General features: G+C 36.1%; 1 protein-coding gene across 1 annotated transcript in view; it reads right to left on the reverse strand.

The window, feature by feature from the left end:
* Nucleotides 1-8,302: 8,302 nt before the first annotated feature.
* Nucleotides 8,303-26,224, reverse strand: part of LOC115450262 (zwei Ig domain protein zig-8) — a 71,786-nt gene continuing 53,864 nt past the window's right edge. The window contains exons 5-7 of the mRNA XM_030178263.2: nt 25,481-25,608; nt 21,828-21,996; nt 8,303-9,519 (exon numbers count right to left, since the gene is read on the reverse strand). Coding sequence (XP_030034123.1) covers nt 9,416-9,519; nt 21,828-21,996; nt 25,481-25,608 — 401 coding nt within the window. The 3' untranslated portion in view covers nt 8,303-9,415. The remainder of the gene's footprint in view (nt 9,520-21,827; nt 21,997-25,480; nt 25,609-26,224) is intronic.

Below are 26,224 nucleotides of genomic sequence, written 5' to 3' on the forward strand. Positions count from 1 at the left end.
AGTTTCGTCCCCTAACGTAGCTCATGAAAGGTGAGTGTATACGTCTGTTTTTTTTTTCGGCGGTCAAAAATACGTTATCGCTGCCATCATTAGGGCGTTAATGGAATGGTTTTGTTGAGTATACGTCTCTGGCTGCCACTGAAAGTGTAAAAGTCGTACTAAACTTCGGTTTATGAAAAGTAAAAAGAGAAAAAGCAGTAATTCTTTTTTTTTTTTTTTTTTTTTTTTTTTTTCGTGTGGGTGTTTAAAGAGAAGACGTGTTTTTTGAAGTTCCATATTTAATTAAATATATACATAGAATCATTTAATAATAGGGAACAAAAATTACTCTATACGTACTCAGTTTATTAAAGTTGCAGTACACATATTTATTGCACTTTATGTAACAGATACATAAGCATACACCTGCCAGCGTATCACTTCACACTTGGTCTAAAGTAAAGTTTATACCGAAAACCATGTCGCAACTTGCTGACATTCAGAGCACCCAGAATAAGCTAGAAGAGAGCTTCTCGCGGAGAATGGCTGAATTGGAGGCACAACTGCAGTCTGGAGGGACAGCCAAGGACACCATTTCACGCGTTGCCGAAGAGTTTCGGACCTTCAGGGAGTTGGTGTACAATATGCTCGGACTACTAAGGCAGCAAATCACAGAATGCACCCGCACCGTTGACGCCTTGGAGACCAGGCACCGCCGGAAATCTCTTCTCTTCCTTGGAGTGACGGAAGAGGCAAAGGAAGATTGTACCTCGGCTATTATAAACATACTCCATAACTCCATGACTTTAAAAGATTTATCTGCGGTTCATATCTCAGCTTGTCATAGAATCGGAACACCCAGCAAAGATCATCCTCGGCCAATTCTAGTCAGGTTCACCAAGCTTGACCAACGATCTTCAGTTTGGAGGGCTAAAACTAAGCTTAAGGGATCATCCGTTTCTGTGAAGGAGTTTCTGACTCGACCTAGGCAGCTGGCTTCCGCCAAAGCTCGACAGCATTTCGGGATGCGTGCATGTTGGTCTCAAGACGGTGTTATAGTTGTCAAGGTGCCAGATGGTAACCGCCTGAAGATAACTTCTTGCGACGATTTGAAGGTGCTTACAGCGAAGTATCCCAAGGCAACGGCCACCTCTTCGCCTGCGCGCCAAACCGGTGGTGGTGCTATCGGAACGTCGAAAACGAGCACAAAACCACGCAGACTATATTGACTTCGCGTTTAGTATTTTTAATTTTATTTCCGAACCTTTTTTTTTACAGTAGTCAGTGTTATTACCTTTCTTTTTATTACCCTTATTTTTTTTTTTTTTGTAACTGTCAAATTTGAATGCATGTATGGCCAACATAATAATAATTAATAATGACATCTGACAAATAACACTTAACACTTCGTTCGGAAATTTGTACTTTTACAATGGAACCTTACAACTTGTTTTTCTTTTTTTTTTTATTATATCTGTCTAAGGCTGGCGGGTAATGCAATAGTGATATTTGTGCTGGTACGTATATTTTATTACTTTTATTTTATCTGTTTACCAATTTTAATATATATTTGTGTTTAGTATAATTATTTTTATTATCTATATAATTTTATTCATTTATGGATTCAGATAATGAATCTTTCCATTCCGCTCTTGAATCTGCTACTCTGAGCAGCGATGACAGCTTTTCCTCGGTGACTATGGGGCTGGGGGACCAGGTGCGACAAACATTCAACACGCATTTGTGCCATAGTTTTAACGTGTGTCATATAAATGCCCAAAGCATTCCTAGTCACTACAGTGACCTGTCAGAGGCGTTCACTGACGCCGATGCTCATGCCATCTTGGTTTCTGAGACTTGGCTCAAACCTCACCTTCCTTCTGCTATTTATCCTCTTCCAGGCTTCATACTATTGCGTAACGACAGAGTTGAAAAAAGAGGAGGTGGCGTTGCAATATATCTGCGAAACAATTTACCCTTTAAAATTGTTGCCTCTTCCTCTAATTCACCTACGGTAGAATATCTTTTCCTTGAGGTTTGGGTCAATGGAGCAAAAACTGTTCTTGGTGTCGTTTACTGTCCTCCTTCTACAGATTACTTCTCCAGTTTCGAATCGATTCTGGAATCTTTAGGATCCCAATATGCACACCACATCATCATGGGAGATTTTAATACCAATATTCTCAATCTCCACTGCCCTCGTTCCCGTAAACTCCTTAATATAGTTGAGTCAGCATGTTTACATGTTTTACCTTTGCTTGCGACCCACCATAACATTGATGGTAAAGATACTTGGCTCGATCTTATCCTCACCTCCAATCCCGCCCTTGTTTCCCGCCATGGACAATATCTTGCACCTGGCTTCTCTCATCATGACCTTATTTTCCTGTCCTATATCCTTAAACCCCCCAAATCCTCGCCTAAGATTCTGCGCATGCGTTGTTTTGGTCGCATGGATATGAATAAACTGTGCAGGGATGCCGCGGCTTTAAACTGGGATCCATTGAGGGCAGCATCTACAGTGGACGAAAAAGTCCAGATCTTCAATAATAAGATTCTCGAACTTTACGATGTCCACGCTCCCATCAGGAATGTGAAGTTCAAGCGTCCTCCTGCGCCGTGGTTGACAAATGGTGTTCGAATGGCGATGAGGCGTCGAAATCGGGCTTTCCGTACATTTAAGAAAGATCGCACAGACGATAACTGGGTCTCCTATAAACGTGCTAGGAATCGGTGCAACCAGATGATACGTAATGCTAAACGCCGCCATATTCTCAATAACATAACCTCCTCCTCTGCAGCTAATATCTGGAAATTCCTTCGAACTCTAGGTATCGGTAAAGCGAAGCACTTGGAATTTCAGGGGACAATTGGTTTGGATGATATCAATGAGCACTTCACAACTTTCTCCAAACTGGATCACCAAACCAAGCATCGTACCTTGAACTTCTTAGCTGCACTCCCTCATCCTAACATCAGTCCCTTTTGCTTTTCTCCAGTAGCTTCTGAGGAGATCAAAAACAATACTCTCTATAAAATCCAATTCTACAGGATGTGATAACATAAGCCGCCGAATGATCATCACTATCCTTGACCATATCCTTCCAGCAATATATGACATCATTAATAGTTCCTTTAGAACCGGGGTTTTTCCGTCGTCCTGGCGGAAAGCCCATGTTATTCCTCTCCCAAAAATCCCTAACCCATCTCTTGTTAATCACTTTCGTCCTATATCTCTTCTTCCCTTCTTATCCAAGGTGCTGGAAGCCTGTGCCCATAAACAATTGTCTAGATTCATTCACCTGAATAATCTATTGAGTCCCTTGCAGTCTGGATTCAGGCCTGGTTACAGCACCATCACTGCTCTCCTTAAAGTGACTGACGATATTAGGAGCGGAATGCAGGACACCAAAGTCACCGTGTTGACGTTGATTGACTTTTCAAACGCTTTTAATACCGTCAATCACGACATCTTGCTATCTATCCTTTCCCACTTGATGATCTCTAACGATGCGCTGGATTGGTTCTCAACTTATCTTCGAGGACGTCAGCAGTCGGTACGTTTTAGTGAATCTTTCTCACATTGGCGCAACCTTGACTCTGGTGTTCCTCAAGGCGGTATACTATCTCCTTTACTATTCTCCATATTTATTAACTCCATAACCCAAAACCTTCAGTGTGCGTATCATCTGTATGCTGACGATCTACAAATATATGCTCAATCTAGTGTCGATGATGTGTCCACTGCTATTGAAAAATTGAATAGAGATCTGAGCAATATCAAAAAATGGTCCGATCGCTATGGCCTAACTGTGAATCCCAACAAATGTCAAGCCATAATTGTAGGCAGTTCGCGGTTAGTTCGGAGGCTAGATATGCAGTCACTGCCTCCAATTCATTATAATGGTTCTGTTATCTCTCTGTGCAGCACTGTAAAAAACCTAGGGTTACATATAGATAACACATTTAGCTGGCAAGCCCAAGTGACCTCAGTTTGCCAGAGAGTTACGGGCATCCTGCGTGCTTTATATCGTCTGAAGAATTTTCTCCCCTGTAAAACCAAGATGATGCTTGTGCAGAGCTTAATCTTTCCTATCCTCGACTATGGTGATGTGTGCTATTTGGATCTGAATGCAGACTTACTCAATAAACTGGACCGTCTTCTAAATAACTGCATTCGATTCATCTTTGATCTCCGCAAGTATGACCACGTTTCATCTTGCCGCTCTCAGCTTAAATGGTTACCTATTCGTCAGCGCCGAAATCTGCGCACTCTGACGACGCTTTTTTCCTTTATCACCTCCCCTACTCCTCCTACTTACTTAATATCTAAATTTCAATATTTGGGTTCCAACCACGAGAAAAACCTGCGTTCTGCCGATAACCTTCTACTCCAATGTCCTTCTCATACTTCTGACTTCATCCATTCTTCCTTCACTGTCCAATCTATACTACTTTGGAATACGCTCCCCTCGGAAATCAGGACGTCCACTAACAGGTTCACTTTCAAATCTAAAGTTCGGATGCTCCTCGCCAATAGTGTAGCAGATTCTCAAACATAAAAGTCTCTGGAAATTATTTTATTTTATATTAAGTATATATTTTATAGTTTAAGTATATCTTTATTTAAGTAGAATGTTTGTTTTATATAATATATGTTTTGTCTTATTTATTTTTATATACCTACACCCACATTGTCTCATCTCTGCATCACCCAAAGGTTGACTGTTAGAAAATGCCTCAGGCATTAAGTCCACCTGTATACATTTACTGTATATAAAGTTTAAATAAATAAATAAATAAATAAATAATTCTATTTATAAATAAACGTTGACGTATTGACAGAATTCGTAAATACAATGCTTCAATTAACTAAGCAGATACATAGATACATAAAAGGATTACGCTAAGAAACGTTTTCCATTGGACTTACACTGATTACTTCTATTCATCCGTTGGTCACCCAAGTCGCAGTCTGTCTTGCATGGTTCACACAAGACCAGATAAATAGGTTTAAATAACTACAGAAATATTTCAGGATGATAGGCTAGGCCGCTAGTCTCTAATTCGATACCTAAAGCATATTTTATGAGTGTTTTGTATATGTTGGAAGGGAATTTTGAAATCTTTATGTATTGACATGATTTGAAATGGAATATTAATAAATTGTAGTGTTTTAATAAATGGACTGATATTAGGAGAGAATTTTGAAAGGTGCATTTTTGTGGTTTGGAATGGAAGACTAATAACTTGACTGATGTGAAACATAGCCCGCTTATAACACTGGTGTCTGATGTCATATTGCATAAATCTTTAGATAAATGTAAAAGATAAAAGCGGCGATGGCCTAGTTGGGTGTGGAACGGACTGCCGAGACGAATGCCCGTAGGTTCAAATCCCAAGGGCACACACCTCTAACTTTTCTAAAAAATCATGTGTGTATTCTTTGTGAATTTATCGTTCGTTTAACGGTGAAGGAAAACATCGTGAAGAAACCTGCACATCTGAGAAGTTCTCTATAGGAATTTCGAAGGTGTGAGAAGTCTACCAATCCGCACTAGGCCAGCGTGATGGACTAAGGCCTAATCCCTCTCAGTAGACTACAGGAAGCCCGTGCTCAGCAGTGGGCAAGTATATAATACAGGGCTGATATTATTATTATTACTATTAGATAAATGTCTAGTTATAAAACAACCCTGAATCACAATAGGTGGTAATCTTGGATTCTGGAAGTCTGCATCCACTATCCTCTCCTTTTTGTTTATAATTATTTATTTAATACCGGTAACTGTCAATTTATTCCTGCATTCGTATTTTTATCAATTATATCAAAATCCGTTCAGTAGTTGTGTGAACAAATAGAAGACTTTTACGTTTATAACTCAACACCTGCGTAAAAAATCTTTTTTACTACAAAATTCTGCATAATACGACGCTAGGGCCGCTTATTTAATTTTCGGAGAAATTAATTATCTCATATAAGAGTAAATTACCGCGGTAAAAATTGGCCTATGTGTTAATTTAGATCCACTCTTGTCCCAAATTTCATTCAAATCCGTTGAGTTGTTGCTAGATTACTTCTAACAAACACACAAACATGCTAAACATTTTCGCATTTATAATATTATGTTGATTTAAGCAATTTTCATAGGATTCACAATATTAACATGAGAGATATAAAAAAAAAAACAAATTTCTCGTTTTATATGCCTAATCCCACCCCATTCCGTATATGGGATCCTGAAAAAGTACATTTTTGACATCTGTCGTTATCAAATTAAAGCAGTCATTTTGTATTGCATATGTAAGTTAATACACAGGCTACTGCGTAAGGTATTTTATTATAGTTAGTGTTTTGTTCATCTAACATGATTGACTTTCTATTATTTTATCAATTTTATACTTCTTACGAATGACAGTAAATTAATACGCTTCCTTATCGTGTTTATAGAGCGGAATCGACCTCGCAAAACGCCTTACATATTTGATGCTATTTTTTCTGAAACTACATTGTTATTATTACAACAAAAAAATTGGTAATATCGAGTTTACTTCGTTTATTTTCTTTTACATAATCAAATCAATCCAAAATAATTTTGACTAGGTTTTTCCATTTTAAAACATTACTCAGTCGCAGCTCGGAGTCAAGAAGCTGGCGGTGTGATATCCCGTGCCTCGGAAAGCACGTAAAACCATCGGTCCTGCGCCTGATCTCTCTCCGGTCATGTCGGATTGCCGTCTCACCGAACTATGACAGTGAAGAAACAGAGAGTGCATCTGTATATTATGTACACACTTATGCACTATTATATGTTTTGGGAACCTTGCCGATATCCGTGAAGAATGACTACGAGGATTCAACGTGTCAATTCAATTAAAATTTAGAGATGATCGCATCATAGACTTTAGAATCTTTAACCGAATTATGTGGAAACTATCAACCCTAAGTTTAGTGTATGTAGCTTTAATATTCAATTAAGATTATTAAATTTATCAAACCATGAATTATATACACGACATTTTTTTGTTAAAAACATTTCCTCTTTAGTTATCCTGAAGATCAGGTCGCGTTAGCTATGGATTTGTACAATGTAACATTATGTAAGTTCAAACGTATTTACCCTGACATAAGGAGGCTTTATTCCGAGATAATAAGGTCTTACCTCGCACTTATCTTCGCTATTCTGTTGTTTTTATTTCATCCGGAAAACAGGGATAAAATAAAATCTCCTTTTTTTTCAAACCTTTTCGAACTCCGTGTATTGTAGACATAGCGAATTTTTGATTTATCACCTGACATAGCCAATTTGCTAACCCATTTCTTTATTTTACAATCACTAATGCACGGGAAGATTATTTTCTGTCGAAATCATCATGAATTATGATAAGTGGAAGACACAAGGGGAATTGTCGAAGGAAGAATAGCATGAGTGGTGGTTCAATGTCGATTCATGCTAAAGTACGAAAATGTAATTTGGAGTATTAGTTGTGAATTATTTCGGTTTTTTTATTATATCAGGCACATAGGCAATAAGTACCTATAGAACCATTTTTAATTGCATAATCGAGACTCCAGGCTGATATTGGGATAAAATAGTCTATAATCTCAATATCAGCAACTTTGTAGCCAGTGTTACTACTGGACATAATGGGACTTAACATTTCGTCTCAGGGTGGCGAGTGCAGCGGAATACCAGTCTTTGTAATTTAAGGTGTTGGTTGGGGCTGCTACTGTTTATGGGCGGTCGGAACTCGTTTCGTCATTGAAAGCAATAAAAATATATATATACAGGGTCACTTTGACATTGCGTTACTAAATGAAACCAAATACTCGTCTTCATCCTTGCTGACATTGTGCCAAAAATCATCAATTAATAACTAATATTTTCACGAAAAATTCTTATGAAAGTTTTAATTTTTTTTTATCATTTTGTAGTTTAACGCTTATGTGGCGTGTGCGTGGGTGTATTTCTGACTGAAATATGATGTTGCCACTCCAACAAATTCTCTAACAGTAGTAGTAATGGCTTTAGGGCGCGTAAAATTATTTACTTTTTATTAATATTTATTTTGTACGAAACTTACCCTTTTTATTTTACATCTACGGCTCAAGTAACTTACTGTAAAGTGTTTTTCCAAGTAAATAAGTATGTGGTTTCATTTAGTAACGCGATGTCAAAATGATCCTGTACCTATATATATATCTTTACACGATTCGGGGTGCGAATCCGACACGTCGCTACGGTAGTCATACTGCGATACAACGCGGCTACAGGGGCATTCAGTAATGGTATGGTAATAGGTACTAAAATTGAAAATAACCTTTAAAAATCGTATTTTATTTAAACCATCCTTAAGTCTTAAAAACAATCCTATACCTAAGATTCACAATCTACAATTATTCTCATTGATTTTATCGTTATGTAAGAATTTGAATAACTTTAAAAATCTGATCGGTTCATAATTATTCTAATGTACTTTATCATTAGCATTACCCTGATTTCAAGGATATATTCTATGCAACGTTGGCACAGTACGTCCTTCAGGTTGATTTCAGACACGTGGACATCGTCTTTATTTCTTATATTTTAATTTCACCATTTCTATATACATGAAAAAAAAAAACAAATCGCAAGTGTAGGATGACATCGATTCGTTAAAACCATAGTCGATTTTATTTACAAGAGGCTTTTAGAATCACATCATTGCTGACTATCGTATTTATTGTCTGACTTGGCACGTATGTTGAGTTATGCCATGTAATGTTACCAGATGATACATAACGTGATATCTTAGTGTGATGTTGCGCGTTATCCAGGTTGCAATCAAAATCGCGTACGCTAACTAAAGTAAAGGTAACGGTCTAAAAGAATTTCTTGTGTAATGCTTGGTTTATACGACTGGTTATTTCAAACTATTAATAGTCACGATGAAAAAGAAACGAAATCGATGTAATCCTAACATTGGCAAATATCACAACAAAATCACAATAAAATTGAATGTCTTATGATTTTGAGTAAAACAACATTAAATTGTAATCTATGGACTTTAGAACACGATCAGCGTTTACTTGACCGTATGTAACCGTATGTAACTCGATGTCTCACATCTCATTAACCAAAGCATAACCAAAGGTATAAATAGCATTAATGTACAGAGCTCGAACTTTAACAAACTAAGTAAAACATTTAAAAACTCCAGAGTGGTAGTTAAAATCAGCAATCAATCATTCAACAAATATATTCTAAAACAAAATATTGGCCGAGATTATTAATAAACACCAGAACTAAGGATTCTAGATCTTTCAATGGATAAAATGAAAAGAACTAAAGAACCTAAGAATTTATTATAACCAGATATGAGTTTTGTATAACACTGCTCCGTGTAATCACAAACACTTCGTTTTGTTCCTAACCAAGTTCGATTTGTCCACACGTTATACGATTAGTAAGTACACCACACTAGCGAAGCTCACGAGTGTGGACAGACGGAAACTGTCTGGCCACTGAGCGCTGCCTTGCATCGCAGCCGGGCTTTCACCTGCAAACAAAAAAAATATGTTACGTCTCGCTGTAGAGAATTGTGAGAATCTTTTTCAATTTTGATTTAATATAATAATAACACTTTATTTCCTTGAATCATTGATACAAATTAAGACTTAATATACACTAAAACAGAAACACTATTACACTTTTATTACACTTATATAAATTCTATAAATAAATTGCAAGAATCATTATCAAATACAAAAATGACCAGGGGTTCCCAAACTAGGCGAGGCCTGTATCTTGGGTAACCAACATTAGAAATATGTTTTACTAAGATAAAAATATAATAAGCAATTACTCCAATAAGTTTACGCTTTTTCAGTACTAAACAGTTTTTAATATTGTAAAGTTCACGATAGACTCAGTATCGTCATAGTCAATACATTGCAACCAACTAGTAAGTCTTTTAGAGCATGCATACATTGAGCAGTTCTTGATTGGGCATAATTTGGCAACCTTGTTGTATATAGAGCGGTGTGCATAGAATTGGAATCTTTTTGCAAAATTATTAAAAATATGTTTACGCGAATGTTAGACATCAATATGGATTTCGGATTTATGGCGGTATTTTGGATAATTTTACTAATGATGTTTCGAAGGTTACAGCTTCATGGTCGCAAGGTGGAATGAGGTCTTGGTCGTGCAAAAGTTTATGTTGTTTACTTCATTTAATAATTATACAATATTTTTCCATTTGTTTCGCTGAAAGGTTTTTGGAAAGTTTTCTTCATTTTTAAGTTAAATATTTTTCGTCGTATTTTAGCGTTATGGGTATCCATTTTTATTTTTAGAGATGTGTATTTAAATAATGTATAGTTTATGCTTACTGTGGTACACATTGATTAATAAATAATCTAGAATTAAGTATGTGTAGCAACCTTAAATTTATCGGGGGCTGTAAAGTTGTTTAAGACTTTTTTAAATTCATTAGTCATGTCATAGGAATTATACACTAATTTGAACTGCTAAATATCCCATCTTAGAATTTGAAAACGCTCGTGCGTCATATTCGAAAATAACACGATCTTTCATCGTAATATTTTAAATAAGCATAAAAGCTTAAACAACTTATCTCTTAATGAAATAATCCAAGAATAAAATTATTCCAAACTACGAATGTTAAATATTTAAGTTTATAACTAAATTCACTGAGAGGTTTAAGCAGTTAATTATGAATTTACAAATAGCAATGTTGAAAAGCATAATTATAAACATAATTTACAATAACGGCGTGAAAAAACCGAGTCATTTATTTTACGGTCAGTAGTCACGAAATGTTTTAAATATTAATCACATTTGTAACATTTTAATTTAATATCATATTTTGGTTATGATATTAAAATAATATGTGTCATTGCCTGACCCATATAGACATAAATGCGGCTGGATTTTGAAACTCATGTATAAATATGATTGGATGTTGGTTTTTAATGTTTATAGCCGTACGTCTGCGCACGTGTGTGAACTGATTGGCGGTTAGAAAGTTATGTTCATTGATTTTACAACTGGAACTGAAATGGCGTGAAAGTTTTTATCATATCATAAGGGTTTGGGAAACGAACACGATTTATCGTACGCGTATCCATATAGCCTCACATTTATCACATCATAGGACAGTAGCGTCTCTATTGCACCATAAGATTTTATTTAGTTAAAAAAAATATATAACTATGTCAGGAAACCCTATGTCATTAAAAAATTGTACAAGAAGACAATTTATTGGGAATTAAAAATTATTATATTAAAAACGCAACATAGTATTATATTTCGAACGGAACTTCGAACGGAAGGGAACAACAGAATGGATGGATATCCATCCATTCTGTTGTTCCCTCAATGCTGAGGATCGTGACCGCAGTAGGCTGAGTAGGTATTGCGAGCTATGTGTCCAAAGAAGGACAGAGTGCGTTTCCTGTAGCGTGTCGAGAGCCGAGTATTAGTATTTCGAACATAATTCCACTGTAATACAGGGTCATGTTGACATGACATTACTAAATAAAACCACATACTTATCTGCTTGAAAATAATACTCTACAGTAAGATAATTGAGCCGTAGATGTAAAATAAAAAATATAAGTTTCGAACAAAATATATATTATTAAAAAGTAATTTTAATTCCTGGCGGCATCAACTTCATACTTTCAGTCAGAAATACCCTCAAGCACACGCCTTATTCGCATTAAACTACAAAGTGCTCAAAAAATCGGAAAACTAAAACCAGGATTTTATTGAAAGTATTCGTTATTAATGGAAAATTTTTGGCACAATGTCAGCAAAGGTGAAGACAAGTATGTGGTTTCATTTAGTAACGCAATATCAAAATGACCGGGTATATAATTTTCTATAAATCTCATTAATCTTATTTCTAATACACCGCGCAGACGTGTATCCATTTGTATTTATTATGTACACATTTGTAACCTCCTGGATAGCGACCATCGTACACAAGATTTACAACGCCATAGTGGCTTACGAAAGTATGACGTTCCGGAATCAGCCTGTGTATATCCGGTTTTAAATAGGCCGGCATAATGACGTCGATTGTCGAGGAGTAATCATCTCCCGTCGGTCAACATTCCATCTAAACCCTACTCCATTTACCATCAGGCAGTCTGCTGTGGCCGAGTAAAAATTGTCGTCAAGACTTCGAATTCACTACAACAATCAGTCAGGCTGATGGAATCTCATTCATATATAAGCAACGATATATCTTGTGGCCAGACCCTAACTTGAATACAGAATTCTTTCCTCGGACCGCGCAAGACATTTTATTCATTGCCATTTGAAAACCTTCTATAGTTGACCCGCGGACCCGCCTACATAATTTTACATAATTTAGGGATGACTGATGTTAGAATATGTTATTCATGAAGCGTAGGACGAGGATTTGCGTGTATGCATACAGTTTTACCTGTCTCGGTACTTTGAAGAAGGTGCCAATAGTATTTTCTGTCTATAGATTTTTAGTTGGAGCAAAAACTGAAATAGAATTCTATATTAATGGTCTAAACGTAGTTTTTACCTAGGCCTCTTCTAGTTACCAAAATAAAATATTTATGGTCCTACTTTCAAATTTGATATAGCAGTTACCATACCTTAGTTGACAAACTACTACCAAGGTATATTATTACACTATACTATCGACTTTGTCTCGAGAACACTCAGTTGGCGTGCTTGTTTTTTTCTATTTATTATATTGTAATTGAAGATTTCATCCTAACCGAATTTCGACCGCGGTGCCCAATCTCAACGGAGATCGGCCAAGTACTCAGGACATATTCCACAAGTGTGTGCGCATTACACATGTGCATTCTCTGTTCCTCCACTCTTATAGTCCAGTGAGACGGCAATCCGACAAGACCTGAGGAAGATCAGGCGCAAGACCAACGGCTTTACGTGCTTATTATATTATATATGTGCTTTAAGCGAAATTTGAAAAAAGATTTTAATGAACTGGTATAATTGTGCTAAGATAAGCTAAGATAATAGTGATAAGCCTCTCGCTTGTCGTCGTTATTTTCTATACTGGATCATTTATCATCAGATGTTCCAAAACTTCTGTTACAACATATGAAGTTAAAAAAAAAAAGTTTAGTTATTTATACATGCGATCACTAAATTGGTGTCATACCGTTTGGTTTATTTACTGTGAACGTGTTTTTTGACTTTTCATTTTAATTGACAAGTCAAATATTGTACGCAAAAAATCTGCGTCAAATACATTTGTCAAAAATGTTTTGTGTTGTTGTGTAGTCTAATTAATCTATATAATATAATATATGCGTAAAATGACTATGTCTTTCTACAGTTATTATTCCAAAAGAGTAATGGAAGGAACGGAGGTTTTGCGAGTTTCCCACAATTTCCACATTTCACGCAAAACGCAAAAGAAAAATTCTGTTATTTCGGGATGCTTGTCTATAAGGCAGTACTGGCCTAATCTATCTACCAATATTACGTTTATAAAGTAACTAAAATTTTACTGGTGATAGGTTTCTCGATATGGGAGACTCCGTCTGGATAGATACCACCGCAATATCTATTTCTGCCGCCAAGCAACAGTGTATAGTCACTGTTGTGTTAGTTTGAAGGTCATTGTAGCCAGTGTAACTACTTAATATAATATGACTTAACATCTCATGTCTTAGGATGGCGTCCGCAGTAGAATACTAAACAATACTTTGTATTCAACGTGTTGGATGGTGTTTCTACCATCTATGGGTGGTCGTATCGTTTACCAGGCAAGCTCGTCTCGTCATTCAAAGCAATAAAAAAAGCAAGCGCGTCTACTCGATCTATTGGCATATAAGTGTAAAGTTTAGTCGAATCAACATTTCCAAATTCTACGATTCACAGGTATTGCTTACCGTCAGGGGAACGGCAAGCTCATCTCATCGTCAACGAAAGCAATAAAAAAATGATAATAAACAGGGTCTTTTTTTAAGATAAGGCAGTATGTGTAGATTCCTTTATAGCTGCAGTAAAACTTTTTTAGGAGACTATCTAATCATTTTCTGATTTCTCATAAATATGAAAGTGTACAGTAAACTAAACAATAATTTTATAACTGCCTCTGAAAACTATCTTCTAAACCAATCCTTGACTTTAATCCACTTACTTACAGCAAACTAAGAGGTTTAGTACTGTAATTAATTAATATTAAATCGGTTCCAGTATCAACCAATTATCCACAAATGGCCCGTAATAATAATATCAATGAACTATAACTTTCAGTTATTGAGTCTAGTGCCCCGCGGTGTGTAGATTTTCATTGAACGATTACCAAACTAATTAAGAAGGTAAGAATTATTAAGAAATATGATAAAATAATAATAATAAGTTTAATGAAGGGAAAATTGATAATATGATTATGATATTCAATAGTAAATAAAGCGCTTAATTATGTTAAAAATGGATATCCAATGTGCCAATTATTACTTCAAACACAATATAAATCGATCAGATATTTTAAGTATGTTAAAACGTGAAACTACTATCAATTTTTGATTTATAATTGGTTGAAAAAAGAATCATTACTTTCCACATTAAATAAGAACGAACATGCATAAAACTAATTTGGTAGTTAAGCTAAAAATAATTTTAAAATCATGTCCTGTGGGTTAGATATACGAGTGCACTATTTTACATATTTTTTTTTGTAGGAAATGTAAACAGATCTGATATTTTTATGACTATAAGGGTTTTGTGAAATATGAAATATGTGAATTTTATTTAAACGATTCAAATCCACATAGATTAAAATATTGTTGATGGACCATGAAAGGGATTGTGAAACAGCGGGTAAACCTTTATTTACAAAGTCTATTGCTAAATAGTGGAATGTTTTAAATATTTTATGGTATTTTTTTAAACGCAGTATATATAAGTTACGTGGCTTTTTTAATTCATAATAGTAACATAAAACATATAAAGTTTTTGCTTTGTTGTCAATATTAACCATGCTTGGAAATACTGCGTAGCATGTTAGAGAAAAAATACTGATAGGAAGTTTAAAAAAAAATCTTGAGTTTAAAGCCTATTCTCATTATTTTGTCATTCTAGGAACCGAATATAGTCTCAGACGTGTCACAATGCAGACGGCAATCACAAACTAGTATGAGTTATGAATCAATTTCGATAAACTAAATAACAATATCCAGGCTAGCTAAATTATAACAAGCCGTTATTAGCTATTAGGTCAAAGTTCAGTAAATCTCAGATATCGTTCGAATTGGCACTTTCCCATTCGGAAGGCAATTACTTATTCATTAAAACCTCATAGCTTTTGTTCCCGAAATGGTTGGATAAAGCAATTTTAGTATTGCTTGAGTTCGGCAACTTGCTTTCGGAAACAGTTTTCAGAATCTAGTTTATTTGGGACCTTAGTAAATATTTTATGAATTGCGAAACTTTAAACTCTAGATTGTGTATAGTAAAAATATGTCTGGACATTTGTTAATTAATAAGACAACGTTTTAGAACACCTTTTCTAAGTTTAATGAGTTCTTTAAAACAAACCTTTAAATCTAAGTTTAGTCAAGTTTAATAGGTACCTAGGTATTTTAATTTCTGTTGTGCTTTTTTGCGGTTTATATTATGTATAACTGCCCAATGATACGACTTGAACTATTGTGAAGGTTATGTAATTGTTATAATTTTTTTACGCTTTCTACAGTAAAAACATACGAAATTATACGTCCTACCGATATTTAGGCATATTGTTGTACCCAAGAATAAAGTTTGAAATCATTTCGGCTTTTTTTAATGGGGCATACCCTGCACCTGATACTTAGCAGAGTGGTATCCTGATAGTATTGACCGACGAGACATGGTTATGCCACTTCTAATTGAATATGTATTTGGCCAGTGGATACAATTATGCCGGCCTGTTTTAAGCCGGATACGAGTATATACAGACTGATCCCGGAACGCCATTCGCTTTCCTAAGCCATTATGGCGAGTTATATACTTTATGTACCATGGTCGCTATCCTAGTCGACACGAATATCCTACATCCATCAAATCACGATTTTGACACCACACTGCAATAAATGTCAGTGTGGCAATCATTATTTTTTTTATTCCTCTATATGACATGGGAAAACTACTACTTTGAAAATTTCTCCGACAACGATTACAATAAATAGCACAATGGACGAAACAGATAATGTAATTTGAAGTGCAGCACGTAGCTCGGGGTAATGAATACATTAGTCGCACGCCACGCCGCGCCACGTACTATGGCGGACGTGGACCGGTATCGTGTCGAATTATGTCGGGACTGAACTCTTAGCACGAATAATAAAGAATTGCGCCAAGTATTCGTATGGAGTAAACGTTTAACCTTTATTAGCTTTTGACTAAACGTTTATTAGCCTTGTTTAAACTTACTGGTGGTAGGATATATTTTATATCCGCCCGGATAGCGACCACCGTACACAAGGTGTTAAAACCCGTCATAGTGGCCCACGTAAGTGTGTCGCGTTCCGGGATTAGCCTGTCTATATGCGGTTCCAACTGGCAGGCATAACTGTGTCAACTGTCGTGGGGTAATCATTTTTCGTCAATCGACATTCTATTGGACCCCGCTCTACTTACCATCAAAGGCAGTTGTTGTAGTTATACTTTAGAATTAATGTTAATCTGGTGTGGGTAGGTTGTAATAAATCAGTTGTTGTCTGGCACTCGAGTCGTACCATTCAATCACAACAGAAGTGGGGTCACTTTGACGTGCTCTTACAACAATAAAAATTATTTAATAATTCGCTGATTAATTTAGCGAATAAATGTCATTCACAACTATCACCCGAATAAGCTGATTACACACTCGTATTCTTGACTTCGTCTGTACACGGTAAGTATCTAAATTAGGGGTTAGACTATATGTCAAAACACATTCGTACTGAGCATTCCAATCCAAGCTCAACTACGCTCATGAGCTGCTATGCAAATTCCCATAAAAAATTGAAATTAAATTATTTTACGGTTTTTTATATTATTATTTTTTCGGAGACCTGAGGTGTTGATTGTCCGAAAAATCAAAGTTACAATATGAAAATATAATAATATTGAAAAACCAGAAGAAATCACAAGAAATCAATCCACACAAAATTTTAAACAAAGCAATAACTTGTATAGTTTATCTGAAGTTGAATTTAACGGTGTAAAGCTTCTCGAAATGAAAATGTTTCTGTGTATGACAATATATGTATTTCGATATTGAGTTGATTTTTGGGCAGAGTGCCAGCGCCATCTGTCGGCGTTTGACAGAGTTATCGAATTGATTTGTAAAGCGAAATGCAACGCCACCTATAGGCGTTCGACAGAATCTACGCAACACAGTGAAGTGGGGATGTCAGCCGACATAGTATGAGCGGTAGGCGAACTAGCAGTTCAGTTGACTGTAATTGACTGTAGTTGGCCCCAGTTGGTTGTAGTTGGCTGTGATCAAGTGTGCGAAGAACGTCATCTGAGAATAGTGCTGTGGGTGTGTGAGAACTGTCTCGCGTTCCGTAGTAAGTTTGCGTCATAGACTGACGAATTATAATTGTTCTGATGATAAAACTGTAACCACAAAATCTTGACTTTGTTGTTATTTTGATCCGACATATCCCCGCATACGCCCACGACACTTAGCTGTAACTAGCTATGGAGGATGATGACGAAAATACACCATGTAAATCTGACATATAGTATATTATAGTTAATATCAGAATTTTTGTATAAAATATACATGGCAGACCAATTACTTCGACGATGTCAATGACTTATTACAAGTTAAATTATAATTATTGAAGATGAAGCTATTTCGCAGACAACGTAAGGAAAAAGGTAAGTATAATTCACTATAATTACAAAATAGAACTAATTTCTTTTTGTCCAGTAATTAGAAGACATTAACGAAATTCTTATCCTCCCTCATTAGCAATAACAACATAACAAATGGCTTAATTCGCGAACAATTACTCCCAACTTCAGGAGGTCAAGGCACAAACAGATCTGGGCATAAGGATTACAGATGATTTGAAATAGGAAAAACACATAGTGAGTGTGGAATCCCTATTTCATTAAGGACATTGATCTTGTCGAGAAAGTACAACGCAGCTTCACAAAAGTACCTAGATTACTAAAACATCTCTTCTATGAGGGACGTTTGAAGGCCCTAAAACTCACAACCTTAGAAGATCGTAGAGCTCGTGGTGGTCTGATTGAGACATTCAAGATCCTAAGTGGACATTATGGCATTGCAGACTTCCATAAAATATTTAAACAAAATACAAATATCCGCCATAGTGGTCACCGCCTTAAATTGGCCCCTACCAGGTCTCGAAATAACCATCACAAACATTTTTTAAGTAATAAAGTGATGGAAGCGTGGACAAGTTACTTGAAGATGTAGTGCCGGCTCGGAATACCAATATACGAGGTGCGTTAAAAAATAACGGGAAATTTATTTTCAGGAATATTTTTTTTTATTATTTTGTTTATATACCTGAATTATGATAAAATTTTCAGCTATATTCATGGTTTACTTTGTCTGTGGCAGCCGCTAAAGTGAAACGTGAACTTATAAGCTCGGCGATTTTTGTTTATTAGTAGAAATAGATAAAAGAATTTGTATCAAATATATGCGCAAAAAATTAAATAAAGTGTTACAATGTGTGGGAAATGTTAACAAAGGTTTGGGAGTGGTATATGCGTATCTAAGATGACCGTGAAAACGTTGAAGATGATGAACACCTCAGATGCACCAGCACATCAACAACTGATGAAAACGTGGAAAAAGTGAAATAAATATTAGCTATCGGTTGGTTCAAGCCATGAAATTTTTTTAAATGTTTTGGGTACGAAACACATGGCAGCTTTGTTTCAAAGTTGTTAAATTGACACTTCATTGCTTGTTCGTGAATTTTTGACCAACAACAATATTGTAACGAAGCCACAGCCTCCATATCCGCCAGACATGCCTCCTTGTGACATTTCCCTATTTCCATAAATAAAAAAAAAACTTATCGGACCATCCTTTTACAAGCTAAAGAAGCTAAAGGGTATCCCTAAATCGAGTTTAAGAAGTATTTCGAGGATTGGAAGAAGCGCTGGCACAAGTGTATAATATCTAATGAGGACTATTTTGAAGGCGAGAATATTTATGTAGACGATTTTTTTTTCGATAAACTAAAATTCCCTTTATTTTCTGAACTAATCTTGTATTCAAGAACAAACTTGGCATATACATTGCGAAATTAGAAAAATAATTTGTGTTTTACAATATTCAGACACTTATCAGTTTATTATAACTGCTTGTGTGATAATAAATAAAGAAATAGGTAACAGAGCACAAACTGTAGATTGCGTGAGTTTTGCCATTCTCACAAACATATTCCAGATACGTCACACGACGCCACGTTAATTTTGAATTTCTTATAATGTTACTCATGTTAGTGATATGATATTTACTTAACAATAAGAAGTAATACCTGTATGTTATACAGCAGAAAATAACATTTACATTGTATCTTTCTCATCTAAGGAATGAAGCCTCCTAGCCGAATTTTCGGCCACGGCGGCCAATCGCAGCGGAGATTAGCTAGGTACGCAGGAGATATTATAGTGCACAAGTGTGTGCGCAAGACACAGGTGCACTCTGTTCCTTCACTCTCATAGTTCTATGAGACGGCAATCCGACATGACCGGACAGGGATCAGGCGCAGGACCAACGGCTTAAAGTGCTTTCCGAGGCATGGGGGTATCACACCGCCAACTTTCTGAATCCGAGCTGTAACTGAGCAATGTTTTAAGATGGAAAAACCCTTTCACAATTATTTTGGCCCGACCCGGGATTCGAATCCAGAACCTAAGCGCGGCATTAGTCGTACTCGTACCGTGGCAGTCTCGTCCAATATATATTTATTGTAGATCAACTGTTATTTGTGTCGTCTCACCATGTGCAGTTTTCATTTTCAACACAATTTTTGTTCCATCTAAAAGTTTTGACCACCTTAATCACCTTTCGCGCTCCAACATATGCCATAAGTGGGTCGTTTCCCATATGACACAATATTACTTGTGTTGTAAACAATGCGTTCGAGGAACTTGCCAAGTTCTAGGTTCATGCACGGACCATAACGACGTGCAAACATAACCGCGTGTCGAACGATTTTTGCATTCTGTGATACATTTCGATTTATTCTAATCCAATACATATTTGGGTTAATGCTAACATTGCGAGCAAACAATTGAATTTATATAAAACAAACATTCGAATATCAATTTGAACAGTTTGATATTTGAAATACCAATATGGTGATTATAATAATTATATTATGAATGCCATTATTTATGTTATTCGGTAATTATGTATGCAAAGGTTAGCAAGAACAGAATTCACACGGAAATGGCTTCTCGGATGAATGCGACCGCATGTGCTTGAAGAGGTCACTCTGGAATTAATAGATATTAATATACTTATTGTATAATATACTTATTGTATGGTTGTACACGCGCAGGTTACAACAATTGCAAGAACGGACGCATTCATTATCTAAAATTTTTCTTTAAGACAATAACTAGACATAGAAGATATCTGAGGGCAGGCTGCAGGCTCGTTTAGGTACATTGCTACAACAGTTTAACTGTTTAAATATTTATTTTCAATAAAACCGTTTCAGATTATTAGTGTGCGTCAACCATAATATTGCATCCGCTTATGATCTGATTCCAACAGGCTGGAATATTTGTGTGGACTGCCGAGGGGTAATCGTCTCTCGTCGGTCGACATTCTATTGGTGCCCACTATATTTACCATCAGGTGCAGTGAGTTCACTTTGTCGTGGTCATATAAAAAAAAAAAACATTCAAATTCTAAATAATTGTCTGACATCATCTTACTTGAGCTTACATTCATATATCGTTCCCAACTTTGGTTGTAAACCGTAACATTATAGGTTCAGCCATGTAATCAAAATTGGATTGGCATTAATTTTATTCAATGTGAAAAGGATTTAGACTAAAATAAAAAGCGGCGATAGCCTAGTTGGGTGTGGAACGGACTGCCAAGACGAATGGCCGCAGGTTCAAATCCCAAGGGCACACACCTCTGACTTTTCTTAAATCGTGTGTGTACTCTTTGTGAATTTATCGTTCGCTTTAACGGTGAAGGAAAACATCGTGAGGAAACCTGCACATCTGAGAAGTTCTCTATAGGAATTTCGAAGGTGTGTGAAGTCTACCAATCCGCACTAAGCCAGCGTGGTGGACTAAGGCCTAAGCCCTCTCAGTAGTACAGGAGGCCCGTGCTCAGCAGTGGGCAAGTATATAATACAGGGCTGATATTATTATTATTATTAGACTACACAAGTATTAGTTGTATCAATTTTGTCTACCCTTCCAATGATAGTTTACATTATATCAAAATTAATTAATTATTGCAGGTGGATATGATGCGGATATTTACCGTGGTGCTGTGTATATACAGAATGTAAACTCGCCCATAGAAACCCACGTATAAGTGTGGTGTTCGGGGATCAAAGCCAAAGTATATCGAGTTTCAACCAGGCTGGCATAATTGCGTCAACGGGTTTGGCGTAATCATCTCTCACTAATCAACATTTTATTAGAACTCCACGTTGTAGTTAATTAAAAATACAATTGAATTCTATTTTACGGATATTATCGCGGTTTTTATATTTTAAATTTCTGCCGACGTTTCGAAGACTTTGCAGCCGTGATGAAGCGATGATGGGGGATTTTAATATTTAACATCCGCGTAAACATAAGAAATGATAATTTAATTCTCCTTACCAGTGAGTACATGAACACGAGCCGTGGCTGATTGCGCGTTATCTGGTGCACACTGATAAGCGCCGGCGTCCGAGGTTCTTGCTGACTGCACCAGCAGTCTACTACTGCTGTGGATTCCCTTCTCGGTCACCAACGATATCCCACCACGTGTCGAGTCGAAGTTAATCGTCTGTTGACAAACGGTGGAAATTAAACCATGTTTCTATTGGTTTTAAAGTTTAATTTTCAATTGTTGAAAGTTCTTCGTAGAATTTTTAAAATGTTTGTTTCGCTTTTATATTCAACTAGGTTGATGGACATTTTTATCCAATAACTAAATATCTAGTAACGTATTAAAGATTTTTCATTATTATTTCTATCGGTTTTAGAATATTTAATTGCAACCATTAACGAAAAAACAACATTAAATGCTTAAAAAGGAAGAAATTACGTCATCTATATATATAAAAATGAATCCCTATTTCCCTGGGTTACGCCATCACGCGTGAACGGCTGGACCGATTTCACTAATTTTTTTTCTTGTGTTTTTTATTGCCAGGAGAAGGTTCTTATGAAAGAAAAAAATCAAAAAAATTCGCGGAAAATTACAAAATTTAAGAAAACTTAACGAAAATATAAATTTTATATAACTGTCAATTGTTTGAAATAACTGCCAGCGATTGACAGAATGCGCGTTGCAAATTCATAGTTAAGACGGGGCAACGTCTGTCGGGTCAGCTAGTTGTTATATAAAAGCCAATTAGGGCTTGTTTCACAATGTTCTAGTAAATTTTACCCGGTAACATATTAGACAGTTAATTCCGAATGCATTTTTTATTCACCATTAATACGGGAGTATGACTTTTTTATTGGCCGTATTATAATATATTCACCGATTAGCGCTTACTCAGACGTATTAAAACGCATCCTTAATAATAGAAACTATTCTCTTTTTAGAAATAACATTATCTGAACCCTTATTTCATTTGTGAAACGGCGATAGCCTAGTTGGTTGTGGAACGGACTGCCGAGACGAATGTCCGCAGGTTCAAATCCCAAGGGCACACACCTCTGATTTTTCTAATAAATTATGTGTGTATTCTTTGTGAATTATCGCTTGCTTTAACGGTGAAGGAAAACATCGTGAGGAAACCTGCATACCAGAGAAGTTCTCTATAGGAATTTCGAGGGTGTGTGAAGTCTACCAATCCGCACTAGGCCAGCGTGGTGGACTAAGGCCTAATCCCCCTCAGTAGTACAGGAGGCCCGTGCTTAGCAGTGGGCAAGTATATAATACAGGGCTGATATTATTATTATTATTATTATATTATTTCATTTGTGTCCATTATCCATTACACATGCTCGTGACCGTAAAGTGGTCAGACATCTATGCATCAAAGACAATGTCGACCGCCCGTTCTGTTTGCGGTCAGCTAGAGAACACATCTATCTAAGGATTTCCATTTCACTGACGTCATGCTATTTTATACGTTTGAGCCAACTTTCAAGTATGAATATATATTGGGAGTGTAGGCATTTTCAAGGTATGAAGATATTGCTTTTAATGTAATGAAAAATTTCTCGCGAAATTGAATGTAGGGGCTCAAAGGATCAATGCAATAAAGTAAATATATGGTTAATAATAAAGTTTTTTTTTCTGTAGCAAGAATGTGCAATCGACTGTAAGAATGCGACCTTAAAATCAATGTTAAATAATAACTTTGCCGTCGTTTTTATTAAAAATATGAACCAGTAAACATCTTTCACCTCAAAGTAGCCCACATCATTAAAAAAACTAGGATTACTTTAGCTTTAAATAATTCAATCAGACGATCTATCTTAATTGATTAAATTTTATTTAAATTGTGCAGTAAAAGAGACACTTTCAATAATGAAAGACGTTCCACAATTCATATTAAACTAGATCCGAAAAAGCGTTGACGAATCAGCTGAAAATATTCAACTTTATACGTAGTAAAAATGTCTTTCGCTTAAAACTGGTAATTGGCCCAATGAAGTCGCCTGTTCAGAGTTAGATACGGGCAAAACGTCGACTCGACATTACCCGGATTGGACGAAATAGAATATCTGATGTCGCTGTACGTTAAAAAGTTTTTGACTACCTTTTAACCCAAAAACGCGCTGGAGGACATGATGTGTCTTAAAATTGTATGTACGATTTGAAAAATTTTACATGTCATTTTTATATTAAGTAACAAGAAACGCAATTACTTCCATAGTATTCTGTCACAAATTCTGATTAAATTCATCATAAATATAAGCCGATAAAATACAAAAGTCAAACTCCAATCTATGCTCTCTTCAGAAACAGGGTCTTGAACTGTTTCATTGTATTAAAATATTATAACATTATATTATAAATAAGGCCTCATAAATAAAAATGGTAACAAACAATACCAAATAGTTGTATACGTTTTCGTCACGGAGATTGAGTACACACATACACACACAACATCACGCATTTATCTCCGAAGGGGTATGGAGAGGCGCAACCAGGCACACACTTTTCGCCAAGTGTCTTCCATACCATAATGTGATAGGGGGCGTGCCTATCACCAAATCGGGCACAAATTCCAGACTCCGGACTTATACTGAGCAGAAAAATCCAAATATCACTTTGCCCGACCCTGGCTTCGAACCCAGGACCTCAGAGCGCTATCCTACCACGTATGCAGTAGGTACAACTACACCACCGAGGCAGTCCAGAGAGATCAAGAGACTCAGGCAGAGATTAAGAAGACAAAAGGATTTTTAAGGCCTCAGACAACTTAAATCACATGGATGTGAAAATACATTCAATGTTATTATGAATTGTAAAATGTATTCAACCGCTATTCCACTCATCCAATCACAATAGCTAAGCAAATAACTAAAACTAAACAATTTCTCATCACAATTTAAATATTTACTAAGCCATCGTTAATTCTATTCGTATGCAAATGACATCATTGGACATCGCTATGACAGTCCATCAGAGCAAAATTTATTTCTATGACATCATCAATTATTACGGTCAGCGAGTTTATGGATTGTATATGTCAAGATTTATTCCCTTATTGTTCGACAAATGTCCACTGTGACGCCTTTTTATATTACAAGGCTGGCATGAGAAAGTGACCTGATAAATTTGAACACTGTCTATAATCATAATGATGTCAGTAATGCGTGATATGGGAACTTTTCAGCAAAAGAATAAACTTGAATTGTTTCGTCACACAAGTCAGATTTTTTTTTCTTATAATGCAAACAGTTTTAGTACAGCATAGCACCCTTTTAAGGAATAACTACACTGCCTAGAGTTTTTTGGTGTAAAAGATAGTGATTGGAACATATCAAGGGTTATTATAATTTATGTTATCAAAAAGAACCAAACCGATATAATCAAAAACAGAATTCCCAAAGTTGTATTACATTATACTAATTAAAATCGACCCAAAATCTGAATTTTATCCCCGATGTGACAATGGGTAAGCCCTTATATCACGGACTGAGCACTCTTGGCGAAAAGTTGGTCTGGGACACCTCTGCCTACGAATTTGCCGAATTTGCGGATATTGGGGTGATAAGTGAGGTATGTGAACTCTAAAATAATTAAATTCGCCCACAAGCAGCCGAGGCAGCTTATTCTAAAATCTCAATATTAGACGTCATACCTTGCCTCTGTGCGTCCAGTTAATAGTGTTTGGCGGTTCGGGCGTGTGTCGAACAATGCACGTGAGGTTTATTGTCGAGCCAGCGTATATGAACAAGTCTGGACCGCCGAGCACTTCGGTTTCTGGTTCTGAAAGAATGAGAAGTTGTTAGTAAAATTAGATATTGTTTAGTGGGAGTGTGAGTGAGGTCGTAAGATCAAAAGTTAGTGAAGTCGTGTGAGTTACACATAGTTTTTTTTTTCTTTTTTTTTTTGTATTACTTTAAATAACGAGATGAGCTTGCCGGTCGCTTCGATAGTAAACGATACGACCGCACATAAAAAGTAGAAATACCATCGAACACTTTGAAATGTAAAGTAATATTTGGTATTCAACTGTTTACGCACTCCTGTAGTTACATTGGCTACTTTGTCCTTCAAACCGGAACACAACAGTGACTACAGATTGTTGCTTGGCGGCAGAAATAGACATTGGGTTGGTATATACCCAGGCGGTCACCCACATATGAGATACCTACCACCAGTGCCAATAACTGAACAGCAGTGATAACTGACGCATGAAACAGAAATAATGTTTCCATTACTTAGATCCTGATAATTATTAACCACTTTTTAAAATACAATAATGAGCAGATCACTCGTATGATATGACGCATCACTCGTAAAACCGTAGTTAATCATTCATTTAAAATTAATTACCATCTCACCCGAGGGCGGTATACGAAATTAATTAATTATTATTTTT

The sequence above is a fragment of the Manduca sexta genome, chromosome 24 (assembly GCF_014839805.1).
Source record: "Manduca sexta isolate Smith_Timp_Sample1 chromosome 24, JHU_Msex_v1.0, whole genome shotgun sequence".
Lineage (NCBI taxonomy): Eukaryota > Metazoa > Arthropoda > Insecta > Lepidoptera > Sphingidae > Manduca > Manduca sexta.